Source organism: Poecilia reticulata, linkage group LG16 (genome assembly GCF_000633615.1).
Source record: "Poecilia reticulata strain Guanapo linkage group LG16, Guppy_female_1.0+MT, whole genome shotgun sequence".
Lineage (NCBI taxonomy): Eukaryota > Metazoa > Chordata > Actinopteri > Cyprinodontiformes > Poeciliidae > Poecilia > Poecilia reticulata.
The window spans coordinates 8760933-8788530 of record NC_024346.1 but is presented as its reverse complement, the minus strand read 5'-3'; the positions used below and the strand labels follow the sequence as shown (position 1 = coordinate 8788530).

The following is a 27598-nucleotide window of genomic DNA, read 5'->3' as shown; positions in this document are numbered from 1 at the left end:
GTTTTTTTATTTTTTTTTGCAGGCACAAATGCCTGCAAAAAACAAAAATCACTATATCTATAATGTGTTATCAGGTGTATGTAAACGCTGAGCAGAGCGGGCTGATTGCCTCCATGCCATGCCCATACAGATGCAGTAATTCATGCAAAAAAACCCTGGCCAAGTATTAAGAGTATATTTTGTACAGTGCATTGAGATGCTTATCAGTGGGCCAAGATTTATGCGCTAAAACCCCTTTTTATCATCTATTTTTAAATTTGATGAGAAACAAAACTTTTTGTTTTTGTTAACTGTAAGCCATAATCACCAAAACAAGTGCTGGGAATTTAAAATGATGTCAATGTTGAATCTATTTAATGCTTGAATTTTACTGTAATTTGCTGAGATACACCTTTAAAAGGACTTAAACCACAAACATTTTCCATTACCCATATAACATGGGTATATAACCCATATAACATGGGTTATATACCCATGTTATATGGGTATATAACATGGGTATGTTATATACCCATATAACATACCCATATATATGTTATATGGGTATAACATATATATATGTTATACCCATATATATATGTTATACCCAATGAAAAATACATATTACTGATAAATTACTGATAAATATGAAAAAAAAACAATCAGAGTCTGCATCAAGAAAAAAAAATAGAAGACAATATGTTGACAGAAGAGCTCTGCATCAGCCTTGACTTTGAGTGGGTCTCTTCTGAGCAGTACTATGTTTACAATGGCTCACTGACTGGTGTTAAAGATACTTTATATCTCATCTCTGACAACCTTTAAAATACCCTTGTGCTTTGTGCACTCTGTTACTTTACTGAGAAGATTTATGAGGGCAATTCTGAAGAGTAACAAGCCCACAGAAGGCGGGCAGCCTGGTCAGCTCTTTAACCTCTTCTACCAAATTTGATTGGATTCGTCCTTTGTGGTTTGACAAAGACTCTACATGGTTACAAACAAGGGAAGATAGAAGCTTCCCTTAATTCACAATGACTTCAGAGAGGCAAGATCCAGACACATTCTCTGGTCACACTAAAAATGAAGTGAAGCCATGGGTAGTTCAATTGAATTCCACACTATAAAGCACTGTTGTCAGCGTGGAGCAATATATGGCACTGCATCAGAACACTCCAATAAATACAAGAAGCATATCAGTCATATGGTGCCAACAATAAAACGGTGGCAAGATACGGTACAATACTGTTCTCCGAGGAAGTGGTCATTATTTGTAAGCCAGGCCAATGTACTCATACAGAGGCCATTATTCACACTGTTAGCTGTCGAAAGATTATATGTCTCACTAGATACTGCACTGCCTACTCAAAGTAAATTTTACTGTTTGGATTATACTTGAAAAGAAAATTGTGATGGGAATCATGTATGTTAAATTGCTGAATTTTTACATTAGCTTAACTAGCTAAAAAAAATATGTTCCTTTCCTACATGTTTTAGATGTTTCCCACTCAGCACAGCTGATTCAAAAGACTGCATGCCTCCAATTGTTGCAGAAGCTTCTGCTTTCTGTCTTCTGTCAAGCTTTCTTTCTTTCTTTCTTTCTTTCTTTCTTTCTTTCTTTCTTTCTTTCTTTCTTTCTTTCTTTCTTTCTTTCTTTCTTTCTTTCTTTCTTTCTTNTCTTTCTTTCTTTCTTTCTTTCTTTCTTTCTTTCTTTCTTTCTTTCTTTCTTTCTTTCTTTCTTTCTTTCTTTCTTTCTTTCTTTCTTTCTTTCTAACTGTGGGCTCTGAAGACCAAGGTTGAGGACCTCTGACTTAGAAAATCTAATCTGATTGACTGATCGGCACGTCGTTGATGACTACTTCCCGGATGCTGTCGACTGAACTTCAATGTTCTGAGACTCAGACACAAAGAACCAGAACCAACAATTATTATTTATTTTTGCCCCAGACAAATCAATGAGAAGTCTAATTAAGTTGACAATATGTTATTGTAATATTTTGAAATGACTGTGACTCCATGGAAAGAGTTGTCATCTTGGCAAATGTCATTATGCAATTTGTTTGTTCCATTCCAGCTTCCTCCTACCATATGTCAATATGCTGCTAGGCAAATGATTTAAACCCTTGTTAATTGGGTATGAACTTCTGTTTTCATTTCTAGTACATTTTCCTTTTTTTTCCCCTTCACTCTTCCGACATAACAGTGTCCCTCACTGACTTTCTTCAAGGGTATGACCTGATTCAGAATCCAAAGTGGGGATTCTCCAAGACATCCAAGAGACCTGAAAACAAGACAACTGGAGGTCCGCAAGTGACCTCTGTGCAGACAGAAACGCTCCTAGAGGAGGGAAGCCGACTATCTCTCTGACCAGAAATGTAAGTAGGTTTTGAGGAAGACAATAGCAGCAGCTGACCTACTCTAGGCTCTCTGTTTTCCTGTTCTCTAGTGTCAGCTCTGAAACTTTGAATGTATCCTTCTTTTACTTTTCCACTCAAATTAACATATATTCCTGGCTGTAAACCTCATAAGCTTTAGAAACACCTTTTTAAAAAAAAAATCTGCATATACAATATTTTGAATGTTGAGTTTCTAATTCAAAAAACACTTCCCTTCCAACTTGTAGAGCAGAAGTGTTACCAATTAGCGTCTTTGTTTATATTGTTTGTTTTTTTCCTTTTTGCCTAATTAAATCATCAAAGTAGAGCTTTATGTGATTAATTATAAAATTAATTCTTGATTACATTAATTGCCACTTCCTAGTGTTTTTACAAATTCAGTGTTTTTTTTAATTGATTAAGACTGGATAAAATTAAGCAGAGATATATTTAGAAATGTTCTTGTTACTTTAAGGCGATGACAGGAGTCATTTATTGTTTCCAAATGATATGATGAGTCCAGTCAGGGAATCATTACTATGTTTGATATATTTACATTAAATTGATGTGTTAATTTTTAATAGTAAACCAAGAAAAATTAAAACAAACACATAATATAGTGCAAATGGATAACAGTACAATGACTTCTGAAATATCTTTAAAAGAGTTTTTAATGTAATTCAGCAACTATTAACAAAACATGATGCCCTGGTTTGGAGCATTGATTCTCACCAGCAATGCCTCCCATCGCTAAATTAAATCTGTGTTTGCCCATGAGAATCAGTGCTAGAAGCTAATTCCTTTGATCACACCTATGCATGAAATTACTGATTCACTTTGTATTGAACATTATTAATAAAAAACAAAATAAAACAATTAACATGGACATAATTTTAATTATCAATAAATCACCATAGCATTTGAATAGGCATTAATTTAGAATTGTTTTCATACTGAAGGACTTTATTCCAGTAGAATATAAAAAAAAAAAGAACAGAAAGTGAAAAACATAATAAAAATTATTCTTTTTTGAAGCTAAGCCCTAATTGTGTTGAAAAGAGTGACTTTTTGCTAAATAAGAAAGTTGGTATTTTCCTGATTAAAAGCTCATAATTGGAACTATTATATATCATTATGTGTCTGAGGGTCTCATCTAATGAAATGAATCTCAAACCAAAACTAAAAACTTTATAATTCACATAATTTCTGCATCGTGTCATTGAGCTGAAATGATTTTCTCCAACACTGTATAGTCAAACAAAGTCTTATTACACAGAAAGCACAAATTTGCAAAGATTGTTGTTAATTCTGGTGTTTTTCAGCATATTGCAAAAACCTTGCCGAAAGCCAAATATGCCAAAACAGAATGTTTTGAATTACTGGTTTTTGATTTTGAGATTAACATTTGTCAGGTTAAAATCACAAACTTTATTTTACGTTACTTGTATTTCATGCAATGGACCAACATAAAGTAGTTCATAAATATGAACTGAAACATATGTTCATATGTGGGATGCATTTTTATTCAGATCTCTTTGGTTTGATACCAGAAAACACTGCAGTTTCTGTCCTAATCTTAGTATCATTACTCATGTGGTGAGAGTCAGATCTACTAATATACTGTCTGAAAAATGATTGCAACAAATTAATATCCTATGTTTGTGGAAATATTGGAGATTCTTTGGAGTTGCAAAAAAGAATTGATTTTTCTTTCTCTACAAATATTTGTTTTTCTAAGAGATACTGAGTTCAGTGTCTTTAATTTTCAAAAATAGACAATTTCAAGATGCTGAAGGCAAAATCTAAGACTAATTTGTTAGGTTGTTATGTTTGCTTTTACATTTAACTTTTTAGATCAAACATACTTTCAGACATTTTACAGGAAGAAACCAATTTATAAAAAATAATCATATGTGTTTGTTGTGAGAAACCCAGACCTCCGAGAAGGCATCTGAGTGCTTTTGCACCTCCTGATATTTTATGTTCTTTTTGTTGTCTCTGACACCTCCCTCCCACAGACAGGCTGGCAGATTTTTTTTATTTATTTATTTATTTTTTTGCGGGTTTCCTCAAACGCGTCCATTTGCATTTTAAACATGTCAAGGAAATGGCTTCCGCCTCAGCTGCTGTCACCGTGTTTGGCAGACAAGCAAGGGGTGTCTGTTAATGTGACACAGACAAAATATACACCTCGCTACAGATACCGCTGTGCAGCATGTGTTACAAGGCGCTGTCGCAAAAACGGTGTCACTGAAAGCCAGGTACGGTGTCAGTTTTAAAATTAGATGCATTCATGCACTAATTTGAAAGATGCCTTGGACTATTTGGCCAATTAGCTAACTGTTTTTAAGTGCATATATGCAGTATTCATAACCTTGGATGAACTTTTATGTTTCAAAGTAAAAAAAACAAAAACAAAACAATAAATCAAGGAACTATGAATAAGAGTTGATTAACAGCAGGAGCTTCAGTCAATACCTGAAAATGAGAAACAGTGGAGCTCTGGCATTTACAGAAATCAGTGTGTGCCACATTATGAATTATAATAGAAAATTCTCCCCTGTTTAGTTTAATAATATAGGCAACTAACTAGCTCATTTTGATTTGATTCTCCCTCTCGCAGCGTACCTCTGCTGCTCTCATATTTCTCTGCCAGTATCAGCAAATTGGAAGAGCTGCTGTGCAGTTTCACAAGAGTGCCGCCGAGTTTCTGTGCTTAATGAATTGCTGAATGTGTTTGCAATCCTTGCAGCCAAAGATCCACTGAGCCTAACTAAACCTTCTTGATTTGTCTTGTTACACTGAGGTTAAACATTTTCTTACTTGGGTCCTTTTCGCCGCAGTTAACTCCATTATGTAAATCCTGGCCCTTCCTCTACTTATTCATCCCTTCAAGGAATACCTTGCAGAAGGAAAAGACTTCCCTTCCTTGTGTATACTCTGAACAATCAGCTCTTTGAGTCAATGTTTAGTCCTTCAAATCACCAATGAATAGTATAAGTGAAGAGGAAGAGCTCAAATTGACCAAAATGCCATAAACAACAAAGATTTTACAAGAAAATTGCAAAAACAAAAATACTTCTAAGTAGAGATAGTACAAACTGATATCATTAGTGGTAAGCATTAAAGACTTTAAAGCTGAAAATATTTTCTTGTTTTTGTCATTAAGTTCGAATTGTGTAATATGTCAAAGGGAAACAATGTTAAAGACAATATATTTTCTTTGTTCAATAAATAGTTACATTTGCTTAAGTTGAGGCAGTAGTAAAAATTTGTTTGCAAAAAATGTGGAAGGTAGGAGTCCATTTAAACCCTACATTGGGCAATGTCATTGTTGAAAAGGAGTATTTGACTGAAACATTTATCAAACAAACTGTCATTTAACAATAAAGATAAAACACTGACTTGTTTTCTAAAATCCAAACATCTTGGGACTTGCTTAGAGTCTGAAAATCGTTGCTAGTTGAAAGCTAGCATTTAGCATTTAAAGAACCTGAGGTGTTTCAATTGTTTGAAAGCTTCCCCATTTACTATATGTTGGAAAAATATATTTTTTTACATAAATCTAAGTATTAACAAAAGTACAAAAGGTATAAACACCAAACATGGTGACACACATCTACTCAATGAACTGCATGTTGTGAGAGTCAACATTCTCACAACGTAAGATTTGCAATGGTATCACAAAAGTGCACTGACAGAACAAAAACAGGTTGTACACTGTGAGTTATGAGTCAGACATATACATTTCTTTCACTAGGTCAACTAGGTACCTAGTGTTGGTAACACTAGGTACTGATGAGTTGAAAACATCACACCAGCAAAATCTAGCATAGCTGACAAAAGACATTTGTCAAACCTCTTTCTCATTTTACCCTTTTTCTCCCAACACATGATGCTCTTAAACAGGGCCAGTGACTGCGTTACAGGGAGATACATGCAACAATGTTTTCCATCCCAACCTGCCAATCTTTGACAAGTACCTGCCACCTACTCTTTGCTTTTTTTAAACAGCAGCTAGGTGACAACAGCCTTTGTCTGTCATGTGAGACAGAGCCCTGCAGTTGTTCCTGACAGGTAAACGTCTTATGAAACAGTCGGGTGAAGGAAATCTCAGAGCTTGTCAGCTAAAGAGGCACAAACTAGGAGCTTATGATGAGGAGGAGGAGGTGATGTGATGATTACACTGTTTTTGAAAAGATAAGCAGCCGTGTTGGCTGACATACCTTGTTGCATTAAGGAACCAACTCCAAACCAGAAGCTGTTGAGGAGCGTGAAGTTGTTCTCCACCACGTCCGAGCCGGGATTACAGGGATGAGCGTCGTACCATTCATACGGGCTAAACCTGGGATGGAGGAAGAGCAGGTTGAAATATTGTTTCTATAGATTATGTCAGCTCAGAACTGAACTCACTGGGCTGTTTAAGAATTAAAAACAAAAAAAAAAGAAACAGACTAAAATCCCTAATGTGGACATCACTACAATGTTTTAGCTTGGTTAAAAAAAAAGGAAAACAAATCTACACTGTGGTTACAATTTTATTGAAGACGCTGATTCAATCTTCTTATCGGAATAGATCTAAAAAAAATTTTTTGATGTCCAGTGCTAACTATAAATTTTGGAAAATATATTTCTAACAAAGTTAGTATTTGTTTTGTTTTACTTTTTGGTCACAAAGGCTACCCAATAAATCAAAGGATTTTTCTTTTTTAATTGTAATGTGATTAACAGATAAACTAGCGAACTCATACTAGTCCTATGTGAAAAGTAACTGCCCCCTTGTTAAATGGAAATTAACTTTGATTAACCACATTTTGTGAAAAGACTATTTCACAAGCCACACCCAGATTACTGACTGACTATTAGAAATAATCCTGATTATATAATGCAATCTTAAATAATCTCAAAGTACCACATTTTCAAAGAAAAACAGATCAGAACAAAGTCAGACTGCAAAGGGTTACAAATCCAGATCTAAAATATTGCAAGTTGACAAACAACCGTAAGAGCAACTATCACACTCCTACTACTTCCTGTCATCTTCTTCATGTTTTTCACCAGTAGTAACATCCAAGCATCAGTTAAAGTCAATGTTCATGATTCAACAGAAAGAAAGAATTGGGGCAAAAATGGCATCCATGGATGAAAAACAACCACAGGAAAAACAAAAACAAAGGACCATATCAAATTTCCTTCTAAAGATGTTGTTGAATTTGAAACGTTCCAGAAAATATTCCAGGAAGAGTAAATTCAAAGTTCCATATCCCGTTACATCTCAACACACAATTTTGTAGAAGAACTTCTGAAATTGTGAAAACTATAAATCATCTGTTTGTGACCTTAAACCCAAATGCAGGAAGACAATAACTCAAAGCATATCAGCAAGTCTATCTAGAGTTCTGGAATCCTAGTCAAAGCTTAGATTTAAATATGACCTTAAGCAGACTGGTCATATTTTAAAAACCCTCTAGTTTGGCTGTACAATTCTGCAAAGAATAGTGAGCCAATTACCATAAAAGCTTGAGGGTAGCTTTGGCTGCCAAGGTTGGAACAATCAGATTTAGAAGACAATTACTTTTTTGCATAGAGCCAGTTTAGTCTTAATAGCTTTCTCTCCTTAATATGGCATTATCATTAGAAAACTGCATTCATATTTGCTCATGTTATCATTGTCTAACTTTAAAGTTAGTTTGAGAGAATGAAATGTATGTGTGACAAAAGTCACAATATATCTTTGTTAAAGTTTAGCAGTTTGATGCAAGAAATTCCTGAACTTTGAACAATGTTACTTATTATTGCATATCTATGTGCCAAACAGAAAACTACTGAAAGCTCTTGGCTAAATACTACCCAATTGCCCATTTTAGCAAGCTGTAGGTTTACACAGACAGCTTGTGCCCTAAATATTTTATAACCTTTCCACATTAAAGACTGAATAATTGTCTGCCATTTCTTTTTAACTTTAGCTGTTTTGAAATAATATTTTCCATTATTGTGTTGCCATTCCAAGGTGTTGACCAGAATTTTTTCACAGCTGTAATATCTATTTTATCTAATCAAACAGGACATCAAAATACTTTGAAAATCTTTTGGACCGGCTTTTACGGATTACCTTTGGTAATCCTTATGCCTTTTTAAAACATGTTTTGCGCTTAAAGGTGACCAATGAGTCATGCATACACAGATAGGGTATTAAATGTCATGTGAATGTGAAACCATTTGCCATTTACTTTGTTATTGGCCATAATCTTTTCAATACTATTAGGGTAAACATTGGTTTTGAAGGCAGTTGCTGAATGAAATGTCACTGATTAGCCGATTACAAACGTTTTCTTTCAAAACTGTTGTTTTTATTTTGGTAAAATACATCTCTAATGTATGTTAAGAATGTATCCAGACAGACCTGCGTGAGACTGATTATGAACATTTCCTTTAAAAATGTCATATCTATTTGCTAAAAAAAAACATTATATGTATTGAATTATTTTGGAAAAAAAATCTATCAGATATTTCTTATTTTACATGAACAAATAGTCTTCGTAGGTGAAGTTTTGTGATAAGTTATATTCTACTACTTTGCTATCTTTTACCTGGGCGGCATTTGCAGTCAGGCTCTGACTGGCTGTTGACTTGTCACCATTTCGATCAATCCTTTCAGCCTCATTTTGTGTTACTTAAATGTTAAAATGGAAAGCCATTGCCAAATAATTACATGATGTTGAAGAGGCAGAGACTCAAAGAGACTTTCTGTGCAGCTGAAAGACACATGAACGAGCCTTAAAATGGCCACAAATGATTTGAGTGCATTTCTTGAATTGAGACAATATTGGAAGATTATTTCAGACATTTTCGGCCATAGCTTAATGGTAGAGTGCCTTCCAGTTAGAATTTTGGGGGTCAATTTGTGCACATTGCCATGACTACGAGGCAACTTTGTTGAGCTCAGTATCAATAAGCCCATAAAACCTGCACATATGTTGAGGACAAATACTTATTAGCAAGAACTGTATGTTCTAAAACGAGTGGTGCCTATAGGTTTAAATGACCATATATAAGATTGGAGCACTTACTTCTGTTTTCTCTGCTAGTTTCTTTAAAGATTATTGTCTATTGGAGGCTTTGGTTTGCCTCAGATCACATGCTTACAGTCCTAAAACTTGCACAACGAGGAAGAAATCTAGAAATATGTTTATATGAAAACACAACATAAGTCAAAATTTCTGTTTTGTTTTTTTTATTAAGAAACTCTGTCCAAGTCTATTTTTATAATATATGTGTTGTATGTAGAATTAAATTTCAAGGTCACTATTAATCTCAACTGCACATTAGAGATTTTGCCTTTAACCTAAACCATAGGTGATGTGTTTAACAGAACACTGTTTCGTACTGCAGAAAAGTTCATTTCACCCAATTAATCACATTAAGGTAATAATAAACTGATCACAAAAGAACCAAGGAAGTAAAAGGGGAAATTGACTATCAATGAACAGATGCATAGATTTTGTTATGCTGTGCAATTATTCAACCACTCTGCGTTCTTGTGCAATTTCTCAGTTAAATCCTTGCAGGCCAACAAATCATTATTGTCCAAGACTGAGTGTCAGTTTATATAGTCCTAATTTAAGCAGCAAAATATATACATTTTTATGAAAAATATCTGGCGATATCCATTTGTGCAGTATCTAGGCACTGTGTCTTTTTTCACTATATTGAACAAAATATGCACATAAAGTTAAACTTTTGTTTACTCTTTATGTTACTGTGATACTCAGTAGCAAAAAATAGCACTTTATATTGGGATTGTATTGACATACAGTTTTAGATGCATACATTTATTTGCATTTGAGGTTTGCTCAAAGTATAAAATGTAAAAATAAATGGATTAGTAAAACAACTTCACTTTCAGAACACCTTTACATCCCGTTGGAAGAAATGTGTTATCACACAAAAAGCATCTCTACAAAAAAAAAAAAAAAAAAAATGCAATATCAAAACAAAAGAAAGGTATTTGCCTGGATATATTTGTGCTAAATTAACTAACCCAATGTAACAAATAAACAGAGCATAAATTAAAATTAATGCAAATTTAAAATTCCCTTCAAGTTGGGATTTATGGTTCTACCTTAAAGTGAATTTAAGGTGTAAATTTAAGGTGGAACTTAAAGGGAATTTAAGTTCCACTTCGATATACTTTGAGTGTGTTTATATTATTAATTAGCTTATTGGTTTCTGAACACTGAAGATTGATAGCGGGATACAAAATAATTAGAAGATACAAAAGCCTTAAAATAAAGAGTGATCCCAAAATACCACTCTTTGCAGCAGTTCATTAACTGTTATCATCCTCTTCAGGGGGCATAGAGTCAAGTCAAACTTAGGTTCTCTTCCAAACTAGTTTAAAAATGTTTTTAACGTTTTGAAGAAAAAATTGTTCTTTGGACAACAGACAAGTGTCAAATCACTTTTATTTTGAATAAGTTGGTCTCTTGTCTTTTCCATTGTGTGGTACAATTGACAGAAGTAGCTTAAAGTAAAGCATTGAAAAACATGTCTCAATTTTTGTATTTTGGACGAGTTGTTGATTTTTTTTGGTAAAAAAAAAGAAAAGTTTTTTCCCTTACTTCATGATGTATACAGATTTAAAGTTGAACTTTAATTCTTACATGGCAAATTTATTTTACAGCAACTAAATACATATTCATTTTAAGCCTTTCACACATATGAAAGGAAGCTCCTGTTATCCTGGTATTTATATGTGACTGAAACTTTTACATTTGACAAAAACAATATTACGCAATATAATTATCACGGTTCAGTTTAGGTGTAATATTGTTAAGAACACACTGAAGTGTCTATTATCCCTTTAAAATTACCCCTTTCTGTCTGAAAGAACACTGTAATTATCCTGTACATTAATTTTTATATACATTTAAGAATATTTAAAGCAATTTACTTCTTCCTGGCACATACAGCCACTGAGCTCTCTGGGCTACCCTTTAGTGAATGATTGCAAAAATTTAAGATGATTTAAACTTATGTATAGCCACTCCAAAATTAGTTTAGTTTCACAGAAGCAAATGAGGATGAAGGAGTGCAGCTGTTTGCTCTCAAGCCCTTGAACTTCCTCCAGCGTCTGTTTTCTAGAACTTCCTCAAGCACCACTTTGCATGAGAAGCAGCAGGAAATGCAGGCAGTGACACTAAAAGGATATTAATCGTATTCATGACCAAAAAAAACAAAACGAAAAAAAAAAAAAACAGATAATCCCCCACAAAAAATAATTACGCTGACAACCTGAACTTCATAATTTATAAAATATGTAAATGTGGATGATTAACTATAAATAAACTCCTCAGATGTAATTTCACATCAGGTGCGAATGCTTTTTTTATGCTGCTGAATATGATAATTACACAAGATTGTCTTTTTTTTCTTCTCCTTCTTCTTATTCTTCAAAAGTCTTTTTAAGCCCCCTTGCGATTCCCAAAGACATCATGTAGGAAACCAGAAATTACTTACCGGATGGGACTTTAAAACTATGCTTGAAGGTTTTTTTTATATATATATATTCGCCTTCACACTGCTGAGCTGTAGAGAGCCCATGCAGACATAACTGCCTTGATCACTACCCAGCAGTTAACACAGTATGATAAACTGGACTCATGTACTCAAAGCTCGGCCCGTAATAACAACATGGCAAATTACTGTGACTCCTGAAAACCACATGGGGAGAGGAATGAAGGACTGAAAGGACAAACAGCTTAAAGCATCTGTACTTACCTTGCAATGACAAAAAGAACACAGCTAACACCCAGGTACGCCAGCAGAATGTACACCCAGATGTCTGGAGTCATGGGGTTTAGGAAGGAGAAGAAGCCGCTGTTTGTGGCATTGGGTCTGCGATACAGGATGCTGATGCCCATACTCATGAAGGGCTTTGAGAAGTCAATGACTTTTTCACGCACATAGGTAATGGTGAGAGGGGCCACTGCCAAGTCTGCTCTCTGAAAAGGGAAAATTAAACGTTTTAGCTGTAGATTTCTTCTTTCAGACCAACAGTTTAATTTTGGCTATCCTGGGCGAACAGTCTGCAACAGTCAAATCTCTTTTTTGAGGTTTGAAACGCTGGCCTGTTAGCGTAGGCTTCTGTTGCCTTTGATTACTCATAAAAGACACTCGAAATTACTTTTTGGATCAAAAACAGCCCGTCAAAAAATATGTTTGTTTGTTAATTGAGCTAGTAAAATCTCAACTTTTGATTTATTGTACTTCACAGAAGTATTAAGAATTGTTCACACTTTTTGTGAAATTGCAACAAAGGAAAAGTATTTTAACTGAAGGGTGTTGTACATTTATTTAGTAAATGCCCCTCTGATATACCTAAGCACAATCTGGAGCATCAAATCCTTCAGAAATCACCTAGTTAATAAACTCCCACTGTGTTTAATTTAATCTCAGGCCTTCAGAGAACAGCTGCATTTATCCTAATAGGTTTGTTGGAGAACATTAAGGAACAAATGCCACAATGATCACCAAGAAAGTCATCAGACAGGTCAGGGATAAAGTTGTAGAGAAATTTAAAGTGTAGTAAGTTTATAAGAGAACATCTAAAGTCCATTGGTAAGGAGAGGGAAGCAGTAGAGATGGATGTAGTTAAAACAATGGTGAGTGGCCATATTTGAAACAGGCAAGGGTTTATCTTCTAGCAGCATAACAAGCAGGCAAAAATCACAAATGAACTACATAAATCAAAGGATCTAGATTTTAATGTGTTAGAATTATCCATCCAAAATCCTGAACTACAGTGGTATGAAAAAAATGTCTGTGCCCTCCCTGATTTCCTTTTTTTTTTTTAAACACTTTGTTTAAGGACATCAAACAGATTTAAATATTAGCCTAAGCCAACAAAAGTTACACAAAATGGATTTTTTAAATTAATTTTGTGAATGCTTATTATTAAGGGAGAAATAAATCCAACCCTACATGGTTGTGCTTGAAAAAGTGAGTACCCACTAAAACCAACAATATTCTGACACAATAAAATGTGACAATCAGGCAAAAAAAAAAAAAAAAAATCAGGAACTGATGCTTTTCATCCTAGCTGATTGAGCTTGAGCTAATTTGAAAAGAAGGATGGGCACAAATTCCAGCTTTGGTGAAGTAATCACAATAAAAGGTGGCTCTACAGAGTATGAACTCAGGGAGGCTGAATAGCATTGCATGTCACACTGTGTGAGAGTGTAATGACAAAATTTGTCACAGTTGAGGAGGTATGAGACTTAAGGGAGGTACTGTGTCTGATAAAGAATTAATATAAAATTTGCATTGGAAACCCCAGATTGCACATTGTGAATAATTCCAATAAATCAAACTGATACAGAGAATAACATGTCAAAGTGTAAGAGCCAGTCTGTGAGCATGTGGATACACAGAACAACACGTAGTTGAGACACGCATGGCATGGCAGGTTAAGATGCGGTCGCCACCCATTATAGAAGTATGCCTGGACTGCAAATTTAAATGGTCTCAATATCCATGCCCCAACCACCCACGTACGCTGTGCAACCCGAGAACCACCACCATCCTCTCCCCCTACATGATGGCTGGGCAGGAGGTTAATGAAACCAGCTGCTTAGTTCACGCTCGGATACCCTTTTCCCTTCCAAGAAACGACACAACCCACAAAGGAAGGCTTTCTTTAATTCCTCCATGTTGAGCAGTGCAAGAGTAACAGGGCTTGAATATACAACAGTTCACTTTACTGCGTTTTCAACACATAGAAATGATTGAATGTTTTGTTTTATCTATTTTGTGAAAATAGGGCTTATTCAAAAACGGATTTAAATCAAGTGTAGACAAAAATTTAACTTGCAAAATAAAAGCTGTGTTGTTTTGATGGGTTTTATTGCACAATAATTTATGTTTTTAGGTTGTTGCAGTTCAGCACTGAGTAGAAATTCTTCAGTCTTCCTCTGTCATACATTATCCTTAACATTGACCTTAGTCAGAAATAAACTCTGTTATTTTGCACAACTCTTGTCCCAGATCTACGCTCTATGTACCCGTAAACGCAGGTCAGAAATGAAACATTTTCACTTCACATGTGGCACCTTGAATTATGTGCTCCTGTGGTCTGCACCATGGTGGTTAAACACACAGTTGATAAAAAGACAGAAAAACCAGAAAATCCTGCCGTGCATTCGCTGTTTCTCCTAAACTATTCAAATTCGCATATCACATCCTGCTCGCTGAATTCTCTGCTGCCAACGGCTGCTTTGAACCAACCTGCCACTCAGCCATAAGATCAGCCAGCATGCTATTCCAGAGATCCCTACGGTGGGTTAATATACATGCAGCATGTCCTTGTTCTGCTTTCTGCTTATGCACACAAACCGGGCGCAAGCACTACATACACAATGTCCTAGTATGTGCCACATGGTGCGGTGTTATCTGGGTTTGCAGATGGTAGGCTTAACATTGCTGTCCCTGCAGACCTTCTCACCTGATAACAACCTTGAGAACATTTATTAACACTAACATGATCAACATATTCTCAAGAGGCACTAATACATAGCACCGTTAGTTAGAGCTATATATTCTGGCTGCTCTCAGCATGCAGTAATTAAATATTACCAACAATGCTTCCATATCAGGCGTGCATATTCTCCTTCTGTTGTGTTTCATAGGCACGCAGAATTAAATAAATGTTATATTTTTTCTTAAGATCAAATTGAGACACAATTTCAATTATGCTTTGCATTTAACTGCACTCATCTTCCCATCAGCTCTGACCAGCTTCCCCATTCCTGCTAAAGATCAACATTCCTACAGCATGGTGCTGCAAACATCATGTCTTACTATGCTAGAGTTGTGTTCAAGGTGGTTGTTGTTTTGCCATACATACCAGCCGAAAGCTTCAATTCTTGCCTAATATGAAAAGAGCACATTTCCCAGATGTTTTCTGTGTGCCCTTATTGACTTGTGACAAATTAATAATGTGACTTCTTGTTGCATTCTGGGTTTTTTCTTGCTAGATTTGTGGCCTGTTGGCTGCTTCTCTGATTAGTTGTTTGTCCTGTCTATGAGTTTAGGTGAACAGCCATATCATTTTAGGTTTTTAGGTGTGGACAATTCTTCACATTTTAAGAGAACAGATTGACAAGTGCTATGACAATAAACAATAACATTTTATCATCAGTCCTACTGCATACTTAAAGTGTCTTTAATGCACCTTTATTTGGACATTCTGGTATATGGTAAAAACAGTCAATATTCCAGTTTTTTTTTTTTTTTAGGTTAAATAGGGGTGATGGCTGGATGACCTGAAAATGTGTTTTCAAAGATGTTTGTGGGGATTCAGGTCTTGCAGTATTGAAGCATACAAAGAAGTTGGAGGAAAAAACAACACAAGCATTATTTAGTTGCAGCCTGTAACTGATTTAACAAAAATCTTCTGAGGCAAATCAATTATAGGTCTGCAATAACAGTACAGGTCAGTTGCATCAACAAGTTGCCCTGCTGTGTCTGATAAACATCAAAGTCTCTCTCATGCAGGTTAGAATGGTCTCCTCACAAATAAATATCTTTTTTTCAGATAAAATACTGCTAAAGCACTGTTAAATAATCTGCACCTTTATGTTTTTACCATAAATCTATCTGACAACATGCACAGACAAAGAGTAAGTGTGCTGGTTAAAACCTTTCAGTGTATCTGTCGGTGAAGAGATTAATTGCCTTGAAACAAACGATTTGCTAAGAATGCTATTAACATTTGCATCAGAGCCTGATTAACGTGATCATCTATTTTGACTAAATCAAGTTCAACAAGGCCTATTGCATCATTTAGCACCTTACAAACAATGCCCTTTGGCACAGCAGTGACTTTTGTGACTACAGTAAAATAAACCACTGCATTCTGCACATATCAAATTGTGACACTTGGCAATGTCAACCCAAAATTTCCCTTCTCGTGGAGAAAATCAGATAAGCTGATATTCATAGATAAAATGTGTTTTTATTACATTATATGTTTGGGGACCATTATGTGTTTTTCTGACTTATTTTTGTACCCCTTCTGAAAAAAAAAAACACGCACACACACAAAAAAAAACTTTCAAAAATTATACAGCTTATCTAGTGCCTCTAAACAGAAGGGCCAATGGGTGTTAGGAGGTTAACACAAAGTAATTACAAAAATGAAAGAAATACCAGTATGTCCATATGTACTTTCTTTATCTTGTGTATTACTGTTATTACTTTTCCTTCCAACAGATTTGTAGATATGATGATTCCTTTTGATGCCTGCGTCTCATGTCATCTCGGGGTCAAATCGACTGAGCTTGCCTTTTAGCCCATGCTTCAGGTCTGCCGAATTATGATCAGCTTACTCTTATCAACAAGGCTAGAAAGCGCTGAACCAAAAAATAGAACTGAATAAATATCTGCGTTATCTCCTTGCATCCATAATACTTGGATAAGAAGTAAAAGCAATAACCGGCAGTATAGATGCTGATCTTCGATTCAGGTGTTGCACTGGAAGCAATGAGTAAATTGATGATTCTTGCACAGATGGCGCTTTGGATGAGCTCTTCAATGGTTTTAGAGTCTCTTGTTTTTCAAAGCTATAAACTAAAAGAAAATACACCAATAGTTAAGCCCTGATGTTTATATAAACTGTATAAGCAAATTAAGTTATTTTCTTCACTTTGTGGCAATAAGTCAGACTAAAAATTTCTGTTTTAGGCCAGTTACAATAAGTATTTTTATTTTTTATTTTCCTAAATGTTCAAAAACTGATTAGAGAATATCTTAGATGTTCCTAAGCCTTAGACGAGTTGAGGTTTAGGGACAAATAGTTTCTCCTTATGCACAATAAGCCTACGGATATAATTAAATTAGTTATAAACTGGCTTAAGCAAAACAAAGTTAATGTTCTGAAGTGGTCACTACAGAACAACTTTACACACACACACACACATAATATATCTACGGTGTGCGTGTGCGTGCACACCTCCAACAATCCATTGATAGAAATTAACCTATCATAAAATCTAAAACTGCTATGATGATGTAACTATACAACATTTATTTAATTACTACACAGTATCAACATGTTTGATCGTACCGCGTTTACATTCTCAGCATTATTGTCATTTATTACAGCCTTTCACCAGGCTGGTCATTTCATTATGTCATCTCCTTGATATTAATATGGATGCTCAGCTGTCAGCAATGTACTCTGACTGCCTGATTGTATTTGATCTGGCGAAATGACTGACAAAAAAACAACAAAAACTGTCAAGACTGTCAAAACTGTCTTCTTCCAAGTCTGCCATGTTTGTTTAGACTGAAGTCACGTTGGAACTCTTGAACTTTTGTAAGATTTCCTGTCTGTGAAATCAGTTTGTTTGTGGTGTGTTGCTCCTGTTGTGTGACTCGACCAAAACTGTTTTATCAAAGATTTTTGGCATCAGGATTTGAAAGTAAATGACAATTTTTAAATTTTGCCATATGAACGAAGCATTACCAAGGCAAAATTTACAATTCAAGAACTTCTAAGAATTTTGCTAAAAATTCTTAGAATTTTTAAACTGACAGCAGAGGTTTAGTCTTGAGAATCTTTGAGAATAAGGGCTCTGATCTCAATCACAAGTTGGCCTGTAAGCTGACTAGGATCTATGAGGAGGAATGGGCCAAACTTTGAGTTATTTCAACTAGTGTGCTACTCAAAACATTTGACACAATCATACAGTTTAAGAAGCAATTCTATCAGTAGTAAATAACTGTTAATAAACATCTAAATCTAAAAAAAAAAAAAAACAATGAAATAATCTCAGAAAAAACTTTAATTATGGTGGCCTTTGGCAATTAATCTTTTTTGCAATCCTAATTCTGTTAATTTGTAGTCAGAAAAAGAGGAAAATGTGTTGTATCTGCATGCAGTTAGTATATCTTGTTTAACTTTTAGATGCTACTGCTTACTAATGTTTTGCCCTTTAACAGCTTGTATTAGAATTTATGCACAGCACAGAGGTGTCTATCACCTGATGCTATCTCTTTTCAAAACAGTATTTAAATCTTATGTCATAAGTAGCTATTTATTAGTACCACAGCTTTTTTTCTTTGCCTACAAACCGGTAACCTTTTTCACTATGGCAACGAGGACCATTCCTCTTAAAAACCAAAGACAAAAAGCATATGTGCATTTCCAGTTTGTGCCCGACTTGTCTGCCTCTGGTAATCCATTTGTTTCCTTAAAGGTTATAGTTATCAACGTGGATCTGGCAAAAAGCTTGCGTGTAAAAATAAAGTGCTGCAGTGGGAGTCCACCTTTTCCAACCCTTTCAGCACCAAGCCATTGACTCCTGCCACACAATTCCCTGCACTAAATGCCACTTACGCTATTACAAGTTTTCAGCTGAGTACAGCTCTGACCTGATGGGGCTGAGGACAAAGGGAGTGCACCGACAGGGACACTTATGAAATGCCAGCAGAGAATAACCACCACCAATTGAATGCAAGGCTGTTTCATGGCTGCTAAGGTTTTGAGTTTGACAGAGACTGCTGCGATCACCTACTGTCCTGTGGAAAGACGATGGTCGACGTGTTTGCAAAAATCCTTTCGAGATATGCTTCATCACATGCTTTCTTCCAGAGCCCTGGTCATCCAGCTGTGGCGAGCGTTGCGTTTCACCGAGTGACATCAGCACACTCATAACTTTTAGGCAACCTTGACATAATTGTGCCATAAATGTAACTGACAGGTTGGAAGGCTCTTCCTGACTTGTACTCAATCATAACTATATCACTGTCTCCATGGAGGACACAACCTGCAGTTCAGCTGAAAGGCAGGACATTCTGAAATGACACACAATGGTTCTACAAAGTAAACAGGAATGGTGTCTAATGTTAAAAGGAATATTTTGACTTCCAATAATATTCTAAATACAATTTTTTCTTAGTTCATAGACAAAAAAAATCAATGAGTATTTAAAATTAAGCTCACCTGAGGAGTAGAAACAGATAAAGTTAATAAAAACTATTTTGTACAGATAATAATGACTGCTATATTCATAAGCAGTCTGGGCATAAAGTGAGTGGCTCTAACTGGACCTGAGAGAAATTGTGGCTCAAGAACTCGGGTGCCTGTGAAGAACTCACACTTCTGTTTTTACACTTAACAAGCATCCACTGTGTAAAAATAACACAAAGTTTTACAAGTGTATAAAACGTACAAAAGTGTAAAACAACATCCATGAAAGGCTGGAGAACTGGAGAAGAAGAAGCTAAAGCATGTGTCATTAATGTCTACAACGTTCAAACCAAAAAGCTGAGTTGATGAAGCAAGAAAACTTTCTCTGCCATAATTAACATGAAACAAGTTGCGACACAAATAATCAATGAGTCATATAAAAACAGAGACAAATCATGCTAGTGTTAGTCTAGCAGTTTTACACTGCATGAAAGAATTGTGAGGTTTAACGCATAAAAATTGGATGGGAGAAAATATATGTTACTGTCAAGGTAAACAGATTGAGAATAAAGTGTCTGGATCATCATATTCTTTGGGGTGATTGGGATAAGATAACATTACTAATGCTGACAATGCAGTACTGACAAAATAAGTGTTGTCTTTCTTATAGCGTGCATTTTGAATTGATTTTATTAACATTATTGATTATTGAACATCCTGCTTGAAAACAGTTGTTTGGTGTAAGATATTTGAAAAGTTTTTATTTATTTGAATTCTGAAATGTGACAATGACACCTTACTCTGTGTCCCTCACCCGTGACAAAAAAGTAATATTAGAAGATTTTACTTCTAAAAGAATTGTTTTGAACTGCAAGGGACCTTAAACCATCTTTCTTTACTATATGCACAATCTGGAATGGAGCTTGACCTACCATGGCTTTCAAGCATTTTGTTTTGTCCCATTTGTATAAAATATAACTGGGAATTCTCGTACTACCGCAGCAGCCAGGCAGTCTTTGAAATGCAAAAACATCTGACTACTCACATTCATCGTTACAGTGAGTGAATGCTTGTGTGAACATTTCAAACACAGTTATGGTGTTAATTAGTGAGGCCTGCAGATGCTGGCAGGTTTATTTTATCCCCATTATGCAAAGCATAAGGTGCTTTTTTTTTAGTCATCTCATCAGCTGAAGCCAGAGGAAAAAAATATATAAAGCAAGACTTACATGTTCTATAAGTTCCCTAATCATGCCATTCCACTGTCCCTTGTCATCCTGTGAGCCATATTTTCCATCAGGCACCAGGCGGATCTCATACGTGAAGCCCAGGATTTTGGCGAGCTCTTTCAGCAAGTCGATGCAGAATCCTTCAAAACGGTCGTTCCCAACCAGTGCCTTGTCAGACTTCTTAAGCATGACATATGGCTCCTCCTGCACAGACCCAAAAGATCAAATGAGAAGCAATGGTGAGGTCAGCTTTTTCAATTTGTTTCAGCACATGCACCTAATTGAAGAAAAGCGATCTGAGCTGACGAGTCGCTGTAGCACTTAACAGATAGTGACAGCAGATTCAAGTTCAGTGTGCAGCTACAGAGACTTAAAATATGAAAGGAGATTGAAGTTTTTCACATACAGAAACATGAAATGACCAAATGCTAAGCTACATTAGGCTTATACAAACTAAGCATATTGATGGATATTAACTTATTTAGCTGGTGGATACATCATAGGCAGACGCTGTAATAAACTGCGACTAAGTTCTTTATCCTAGAAACAAAAGTTCACATCTGCCTTAAAACTACGAGGAAAATCAGCTTTCAGATACGAGTTAAATCAGTGCTGACAAGCATAAAAAAAAGAACCATGAGCAAAATACTGGAAAACATGTAAATTTAAATTCTGTGTAAAAAAGACTCATGATGGCAAATGGCATTTAACAAATAAAATAAGTGCATTTAACCAAAAGGGGTTGTCCGTTCTTTTACAGTGTACAAAACAAGACACATTCAGGGAAAAAACAGGCAGGTAATGTTAAGATAATAATAAGTAATTGCAAACTAGTTGTTTGAGCACAAACCCCAACGGGTCACTGGCATAAAATCAGTGACTGGTACAAGCAATTCTCTTATTACTCTATAAAGACTAGAATATCAAATATATATTATTTGCATGAGAAATAAATATACTTTTAGCTACACAATTCAGTCATTAGTTTTTCAATATTCAATATCAAAATAACTAAACATTACATATGAAAGTAACATTTTCTGTTCAGCTACCCAACAGTCTTTAGAGGCTGGCGATAATCCACCCGACTGATCACACTTTAACTGTCTGATTACGGACGGAAAGCAAAAGTGAAAAGAAACATGGACAAGATGACGCCTTCATAAATTGTCAACATCCTCCAAAGGACAGCAATGGCACTGTTGCCCGCAGAGACAATGACTGAATCTGAATTGCTCATAAATTATTTCCTTTATTTGGTGCTTGTTACCATTTCCCTAGAAATAGACTTGCAAGTAGTGATGCGCATTTAAAAACATGTTGGTCCATTTATGCAAAAGTAAACTACAATTTATTACACCCGACTGTCATTGTATAATTTACTAACTGAGCTCAGAAGCTGAGTAATTAATTCTCTTGTGAAGGTGACCACTTTCCATTGTGTTTTGTCAGTGGGAGAGAGAGGTTCAAAAGAAAAAAAGGGGGAGACACAAAGGAGAAAACTGGTGACCATAGCACTTACAGTATGAAAATCAAGAACATTATCAGTAATTGGAGAATCAAGAGTTAGTGAAATACTAGGGGACACCCAACCCATATTTGTTAATATGTGTTACACCCAAAGCAAATAACTTGACATACTCAAAATTCAGAAACAGTTGAGCTACTGATGTAAAATAAAATAGAATCATCACAAAAGGTAATCTTTTTTAGTCAGCTGTGCTCAATTTTTTGCAGTTTTTATTATATTTTTTATTTTATTTTGTTAAGTTAAATGTATTAAATTAAATGTGTTTAAATTGTATTACAATTTTTGAATACAATATCACCATTTCAAGATTGTGGGACAAGAAATGCTTCACATTAATAGGTTAATAAATAAAACTCCCAGAAATGATCCATGCAAAGAAGATATGACTTTTTTTGTTTGAGAAATCGTCCATCTAAGATGGGCCTATTTGCTCCTGCGTGTACAGTAAATACAAAAATATTCTTAATGAATCCGGTACAGAAATTGAACAAATAAAATGTTTGCAAAAAATGAAGAACGGTACACAGGTTCCCAAATTTTCCCCACTGAGTGCTAGCAAAATTTCTCTGACTGTTCCTGTAAAATCCCAACATATTTGGACATTATAGACACAAAATTGCCTCTTAAATAAACGACGAGACATTAATACTTGATGACAATGCATTTAAATAGCAAAATGCTTGGCCAAAAACTTTGCTTAAGTTGTCCAATTAACTTGATCAAAAAGTTTGCATGTTTAACGAGAAGGCCATTACCATCTGTTTCTAGCCTTCCCGTTTATGCAATTCCCCAAGGTTTGGACTCAAATCAAAGTCTTTATACCAGCTCAACCCTTCCAGTCGCAGCATGAGCGTGCACAACAAAAAGAGGAGGAAGGCAGGCTTGCAAATAGACATTACAGGCAATGGAGTGCAAACAATTATTGTAAGAGGAAAAACACATTAAGTGCCCTAATCTCTACTGCGAAGTTATCAGTATAAAGCTGTCAGATGTCTTGCTCATGCATCACTGAGAATCAGTGTGATGCAATTTCATTACACTACGAGGGGAGATTGATATTAAAATATAAGCTCTTCTTAACAGTTTGAAAGTTTTATGTTCCTAAACTAATGATTCCTGAAGAAACTGCAAATGAAGAAGGCTTGTCAGATCCAAAAATTATATATTGAAGAAGACAGAAAGAAAATAAAAGCTACTTAACACCACAATGGCATAAAATCAGTGACTGGTTCTGTATCGTGGTTCAACATTAGACCACTTAAATCCTTGTTCATTTTCTCCATTCTGAGACAGAATTAATATAGATGGCACCTGATAGGCAATAATTATTCCTTACCACAATCCTGGTTGTCATAATTATAGCTTTGTGGCTCAATATAGGCATAATAACAGTGTTTATCATTGTAACTTTAAGGGGTGTGCAGGGGAAGGTCTGTGCCATCACCTCTGTGATAGCTCCTCCACAGACACCAACAGGCAGTGACAGAGCTAAGGACAAACAACGACAAGTAAATGGCAATGTGGGTCTAAAAGAGGCATTTCTTGGTCTTTCTGTCTGAACATGTAATTAACGCTAGTTTATAGTCTCACTTGCTCCATTTGTGCTGCCTTCTTCCTGATCTCCACTTGAAAAGCTGAGTGAGCCAAGTTGCTACAACACACAATTCAGCAAAAAAAATATTACCCTCCGATGATAGTAGACAAACATTTGGCTTATTTTTTTCTCAATCAGACAAAACAGTAAAAGCATTCCCTGGTTAAGACTCAAATCATTTAGACATCTAGAAGACAGCTGATGATAATTTGCTAAAGTTCAAACAGAGCATCAGAATGAGGTAGAAAGTGAAGTTGAATGAGAAATGGACGTTTGCTCCAGTCAAAGTGTTTTACTAGGATTTTCAAGAACAACCATCTATCAGGCTTACAGAGACTAAAATAAATGTAGGTAATAAAGTGAACAGAGTGCATAACACCCTGCAGAGGCCCTTTACATGGCCCTTAGATTAGCTAAAGAGCGATGAGGGGAGAAGCACATGAAATGGGTTTTTATGGCATTGTAACTTCATTCAAACTTTACTTCATCAAGAGCAATGCAAATTGTAAGATGTCGACGTGTAAACACAACGCTATGCACCAATCAACTCAGGAATGAGAAATCACTCTTCTCTGTCTGGTAATCAAACCGACGAGTCTTGGTTTGGAAGCCGCCAGGAAAGTGGTACTTGTCAGACTTTATTATACCAAGCGTACATTTTTTTCAGGGTATGGGCGAGGCTCCATCGTTCCAGTGACAGAAGCTCTTTATGATGAAGCATACAATAACATTTTTAGCAATTTCATGCTCTCAAAAATGGGAGATAATTGGGATCACCCTATTGCAGTTCTGAAATAATTTTGCACCAGTGCACAAAGTAAAGTCCATAAGCAGATGGATGAATGAGTTTATTGTTTAAACGCAACAAAAAAACGATAGGAATAAATTAGAGCATAGATTCTCATCCAGGCTATCTTGTCTAATGTTTTTGCCTGAGCTCAAGTGGTCCCTTAAAAGTGATCCATCCAAAAAGCATGTGGAAAGCTTTCCTAGAAGATTAAACATGTTGCAGTCTATATCATAATGGAATATTAATCACTAAAGCTTGTTTCTTTACAAAAGCAGTTGTTACTTTAATTGTGGCAATACAGTGTATTAAAAGATGTTTTTGAAGTGGATTTTTTTTTAAGAAAACTAAATATGTTAATTGCATTAAACCTGATTCCTAGCATGTCACCAGTAAGAAAAGTAGGAAGACATGGTGACATCTTGTGACCTACCAGAATGGTGGTGATGACAAGAGAACGGTTAGACAGAGAATCAGTGATGTTCATCCCTTTTCGCTTCGGCACTTCCGTGATGTTAAGACCTCCTGACGCACTCCACTTCCCCACCTGTAGAAGATGAAAAGTGTGCAAGCTAAGTGTTCTGTGTCTGTTGACGAGCTATGACCTCCACAGACTCCCCCGCCAACTGTTTCCTGCATTAGTGCCAGGTTGAACACATCTCCAGCAGCATTAGATGATTGGCTATGTCACCTTTTATCAGCAGGCTAAGGTGCTCTGCAAAGTATGAGTAGTCAAGAATATACCCTGATAGGAAAAAAAAAACAATTGGGTAAACCACACAATGATAACATTCTTCGAATAGCGTCGTTATTTGCCTGAGGTGATCATGAAAATACTGATGAACTACTAAAAACACACCATATTACCTCATATGCAATTATATTATTAGTGCTCTCAGTTTTAAAAATATGTAACAATGAATGAAAAAACAACAACAAAATGTTGAGTAGGACACTAACAAACACAGTGCTTATTTTATACCTTACAGCTAATTTGAAAAGAATACAGAAGGAGAAAAATTGGAGCTTGGATTCCATTGTGCGAGTAATTTTTCTCTGCAGTGTCAGTGAGATAAGCAAAGTGATTTGAGCAAATAAAAAGAAGTTACACACGCAAGAAGCCTTCAGGCAAATATCTCAGCACATTGTAGAAACACACTCTGGAACATATCATTAGCACAAATAGTCCTGTGGCTGTCTATAGCAATCTCTGTTTGCAACTCAAGCTTTCCACCAAGCCCTCCTCCGTTTCCTCTATTGCTACACTCTGAGCTTTTAATATTCACTGGGATTTGTGCTCGAGGTGAATCCATTTAAACACGCTCACCATCCAACACACACAGACACAAGCGCACACAAAAGCATGAAAAATGCCTGTTAATGTCCTCCCTGGCTAATCCAGGGAGAGGCATATGCTCTAATTTGAAAACCACATTAGTTACAGCTTGTCTCACAAAACCGAAGAGGACTCCAGGAGAGAATTTAAAAATATCAGGATGCTTTCCGCTTTGCAAAACTCCTTCTAATAGTACCCAATTACAATTAGTTCAATTCATTTAACATGATTAGCATGAATTAGTTGATTCAAAAGTTATTTTTTCATGCAAATACACAAAGAGCATTACACTTAATTCACCATCTTGGGCATGCTCTCGTCTACCAAAAGTGACACACCGAGAACCTGTTCATAAACTTAGGCTAATATTCAATTACAAGGGATTAGTTGGGAATAAAAAAAAGTCCACATCTTAACAGGCTCTCCCAGTTAAAGCCGATTCCGTGGATATGCAAGGAAGGAAAAAAAAAAATCCAGCAATCTGCAGCAGGCTGTGGATCAACGCTAACATGTCTGAGTGAAGGATTTGTCAAAAGCACAATAATAATACGGCATCAAATAATTTTTGCAACGCTTCAGTTTAAATGGCTACACACAGGACAAGACGCCAGTGAAAAGGAGAAGAATCATTTCTAAGCTCTGTTCTGGAGGGTTACAAGCTGAAAAGTCTGCTATTATACTGTAGAGTCCTAAGCCTTGAGGGAGTTTTTGAAGAAGTCATAATGGGACTCATCCTTATTTTATTCATTCACGCTGTATGAAAGCCACTTAGCAGATAATAGCTGTTGTAGTTGCCCTCCAGTATAATAAAATACATTCTACAATTTTGCCCTGGTAGATGTTGTTTTTATCTTTTTGTAAAATGTACTTATTCAGTTTACTACCAAACACAATTTAAGCGTTACCTCAAATTATCACTTAGAGATTCTGCTACTAACACACAATTGTGTAACCCAAACAATTTATTTTGTAATCTACTAACTTATGCTTATGTTTTAACTCCCAGTACTCCTCTTAATAAGAAAGTCAAATGGCACTTCAACATTAATATTTCAGTGATTAATACCGAAAGATGTGAAACCGAATCTGAAGAAAATGTTTTCTATAGCTGCAATCTCAAGACGAACATCTACATTTATCTTAATACATATATCATCAATCTACTTCTATAGACGGATTCAAATTGGAGTGCATACATACTTTATTGTTTCAAATAATTAAATATAATTTGCAAAGGATGTAGTAAAAGCCGATTGTATTCACTCACTGACTTTGCAGCTATATTCCCCATCCTGCGTAAGCATCCACTCTCAGTGGAAAGGAACAGCTTTCCTTTAACAGGAAGGAGCCTTCAGCAGAGCCAGGTTTGGTGAAACAAACTCACCTTTTCAAGTCCATCCTCCTTTAGACTGACAATGTCCAAGTCAAAGTCTGTACGTAACCCAGTCGTCTTGTTGAAGGACAATCTTCCAGTCAAACCATCCCAGTGAGACTGAAACATAAACATGTTGCATATTAATAAAGAACATTTCAATTATATCAGCACTGCAGCAGATTTATTTTTAATATGGAGACTTGAGTGATCCATCCATCCATCTTTCTATCATCTACCCTTCTTGCTGCAATATCACTAGGAGGTGGAATAACAGAATATATTTGCTTGTTGCGTCAATTGCAAAAGCCTTGCCTAAATGTAAATTTAACACATTGTTTCTGTTCTTTAATTTATTTTTGTATTCTTTATGTTTAGCAAATACTCTGATAGCCCAAACACATAAGAAGAAATATACTTCCTGCC

The 27598-nt window shown here is 35.7% G+C and overlaps 1 protein-coding gene across 3 annotated transcripts in view; it reads right to left on the bottom strand.

The window, feature by feature from the left end:
- grik3 (glutamate ionotropic receptor kainate type subunit 3) overlaps positions 1-27598 on the bottom strand; it is a 118177-nt gene that overhangs the window by 9617 nt on the left and 80962 nt on the right. For all 3 annotated transcript variants that reach the window (XM_008431115.2, XM_008431114.2, XM_017309650.1), the window contains 5 exons: positions 27185-27292; positions 24898-25011; positions 20553-20756; positions 12132-12355; positions 6578-6696 (listed from right to left, as the gene is read on the bottom strand). In XM_008431115.2, coding sequence (XP_008429337.1) covers positions 6578-6696; positions 12132-12355; positions 20553-20756; positions 24898-25011; positions 27185-27292 — 769 coding nt within the window. The remainder of the gene's footprint in view (positions 1-6577; positions 6697-12131; positions 12356-20552; positions 20757-24897; positions 25012-27184; positions 27293-27598) is intronic.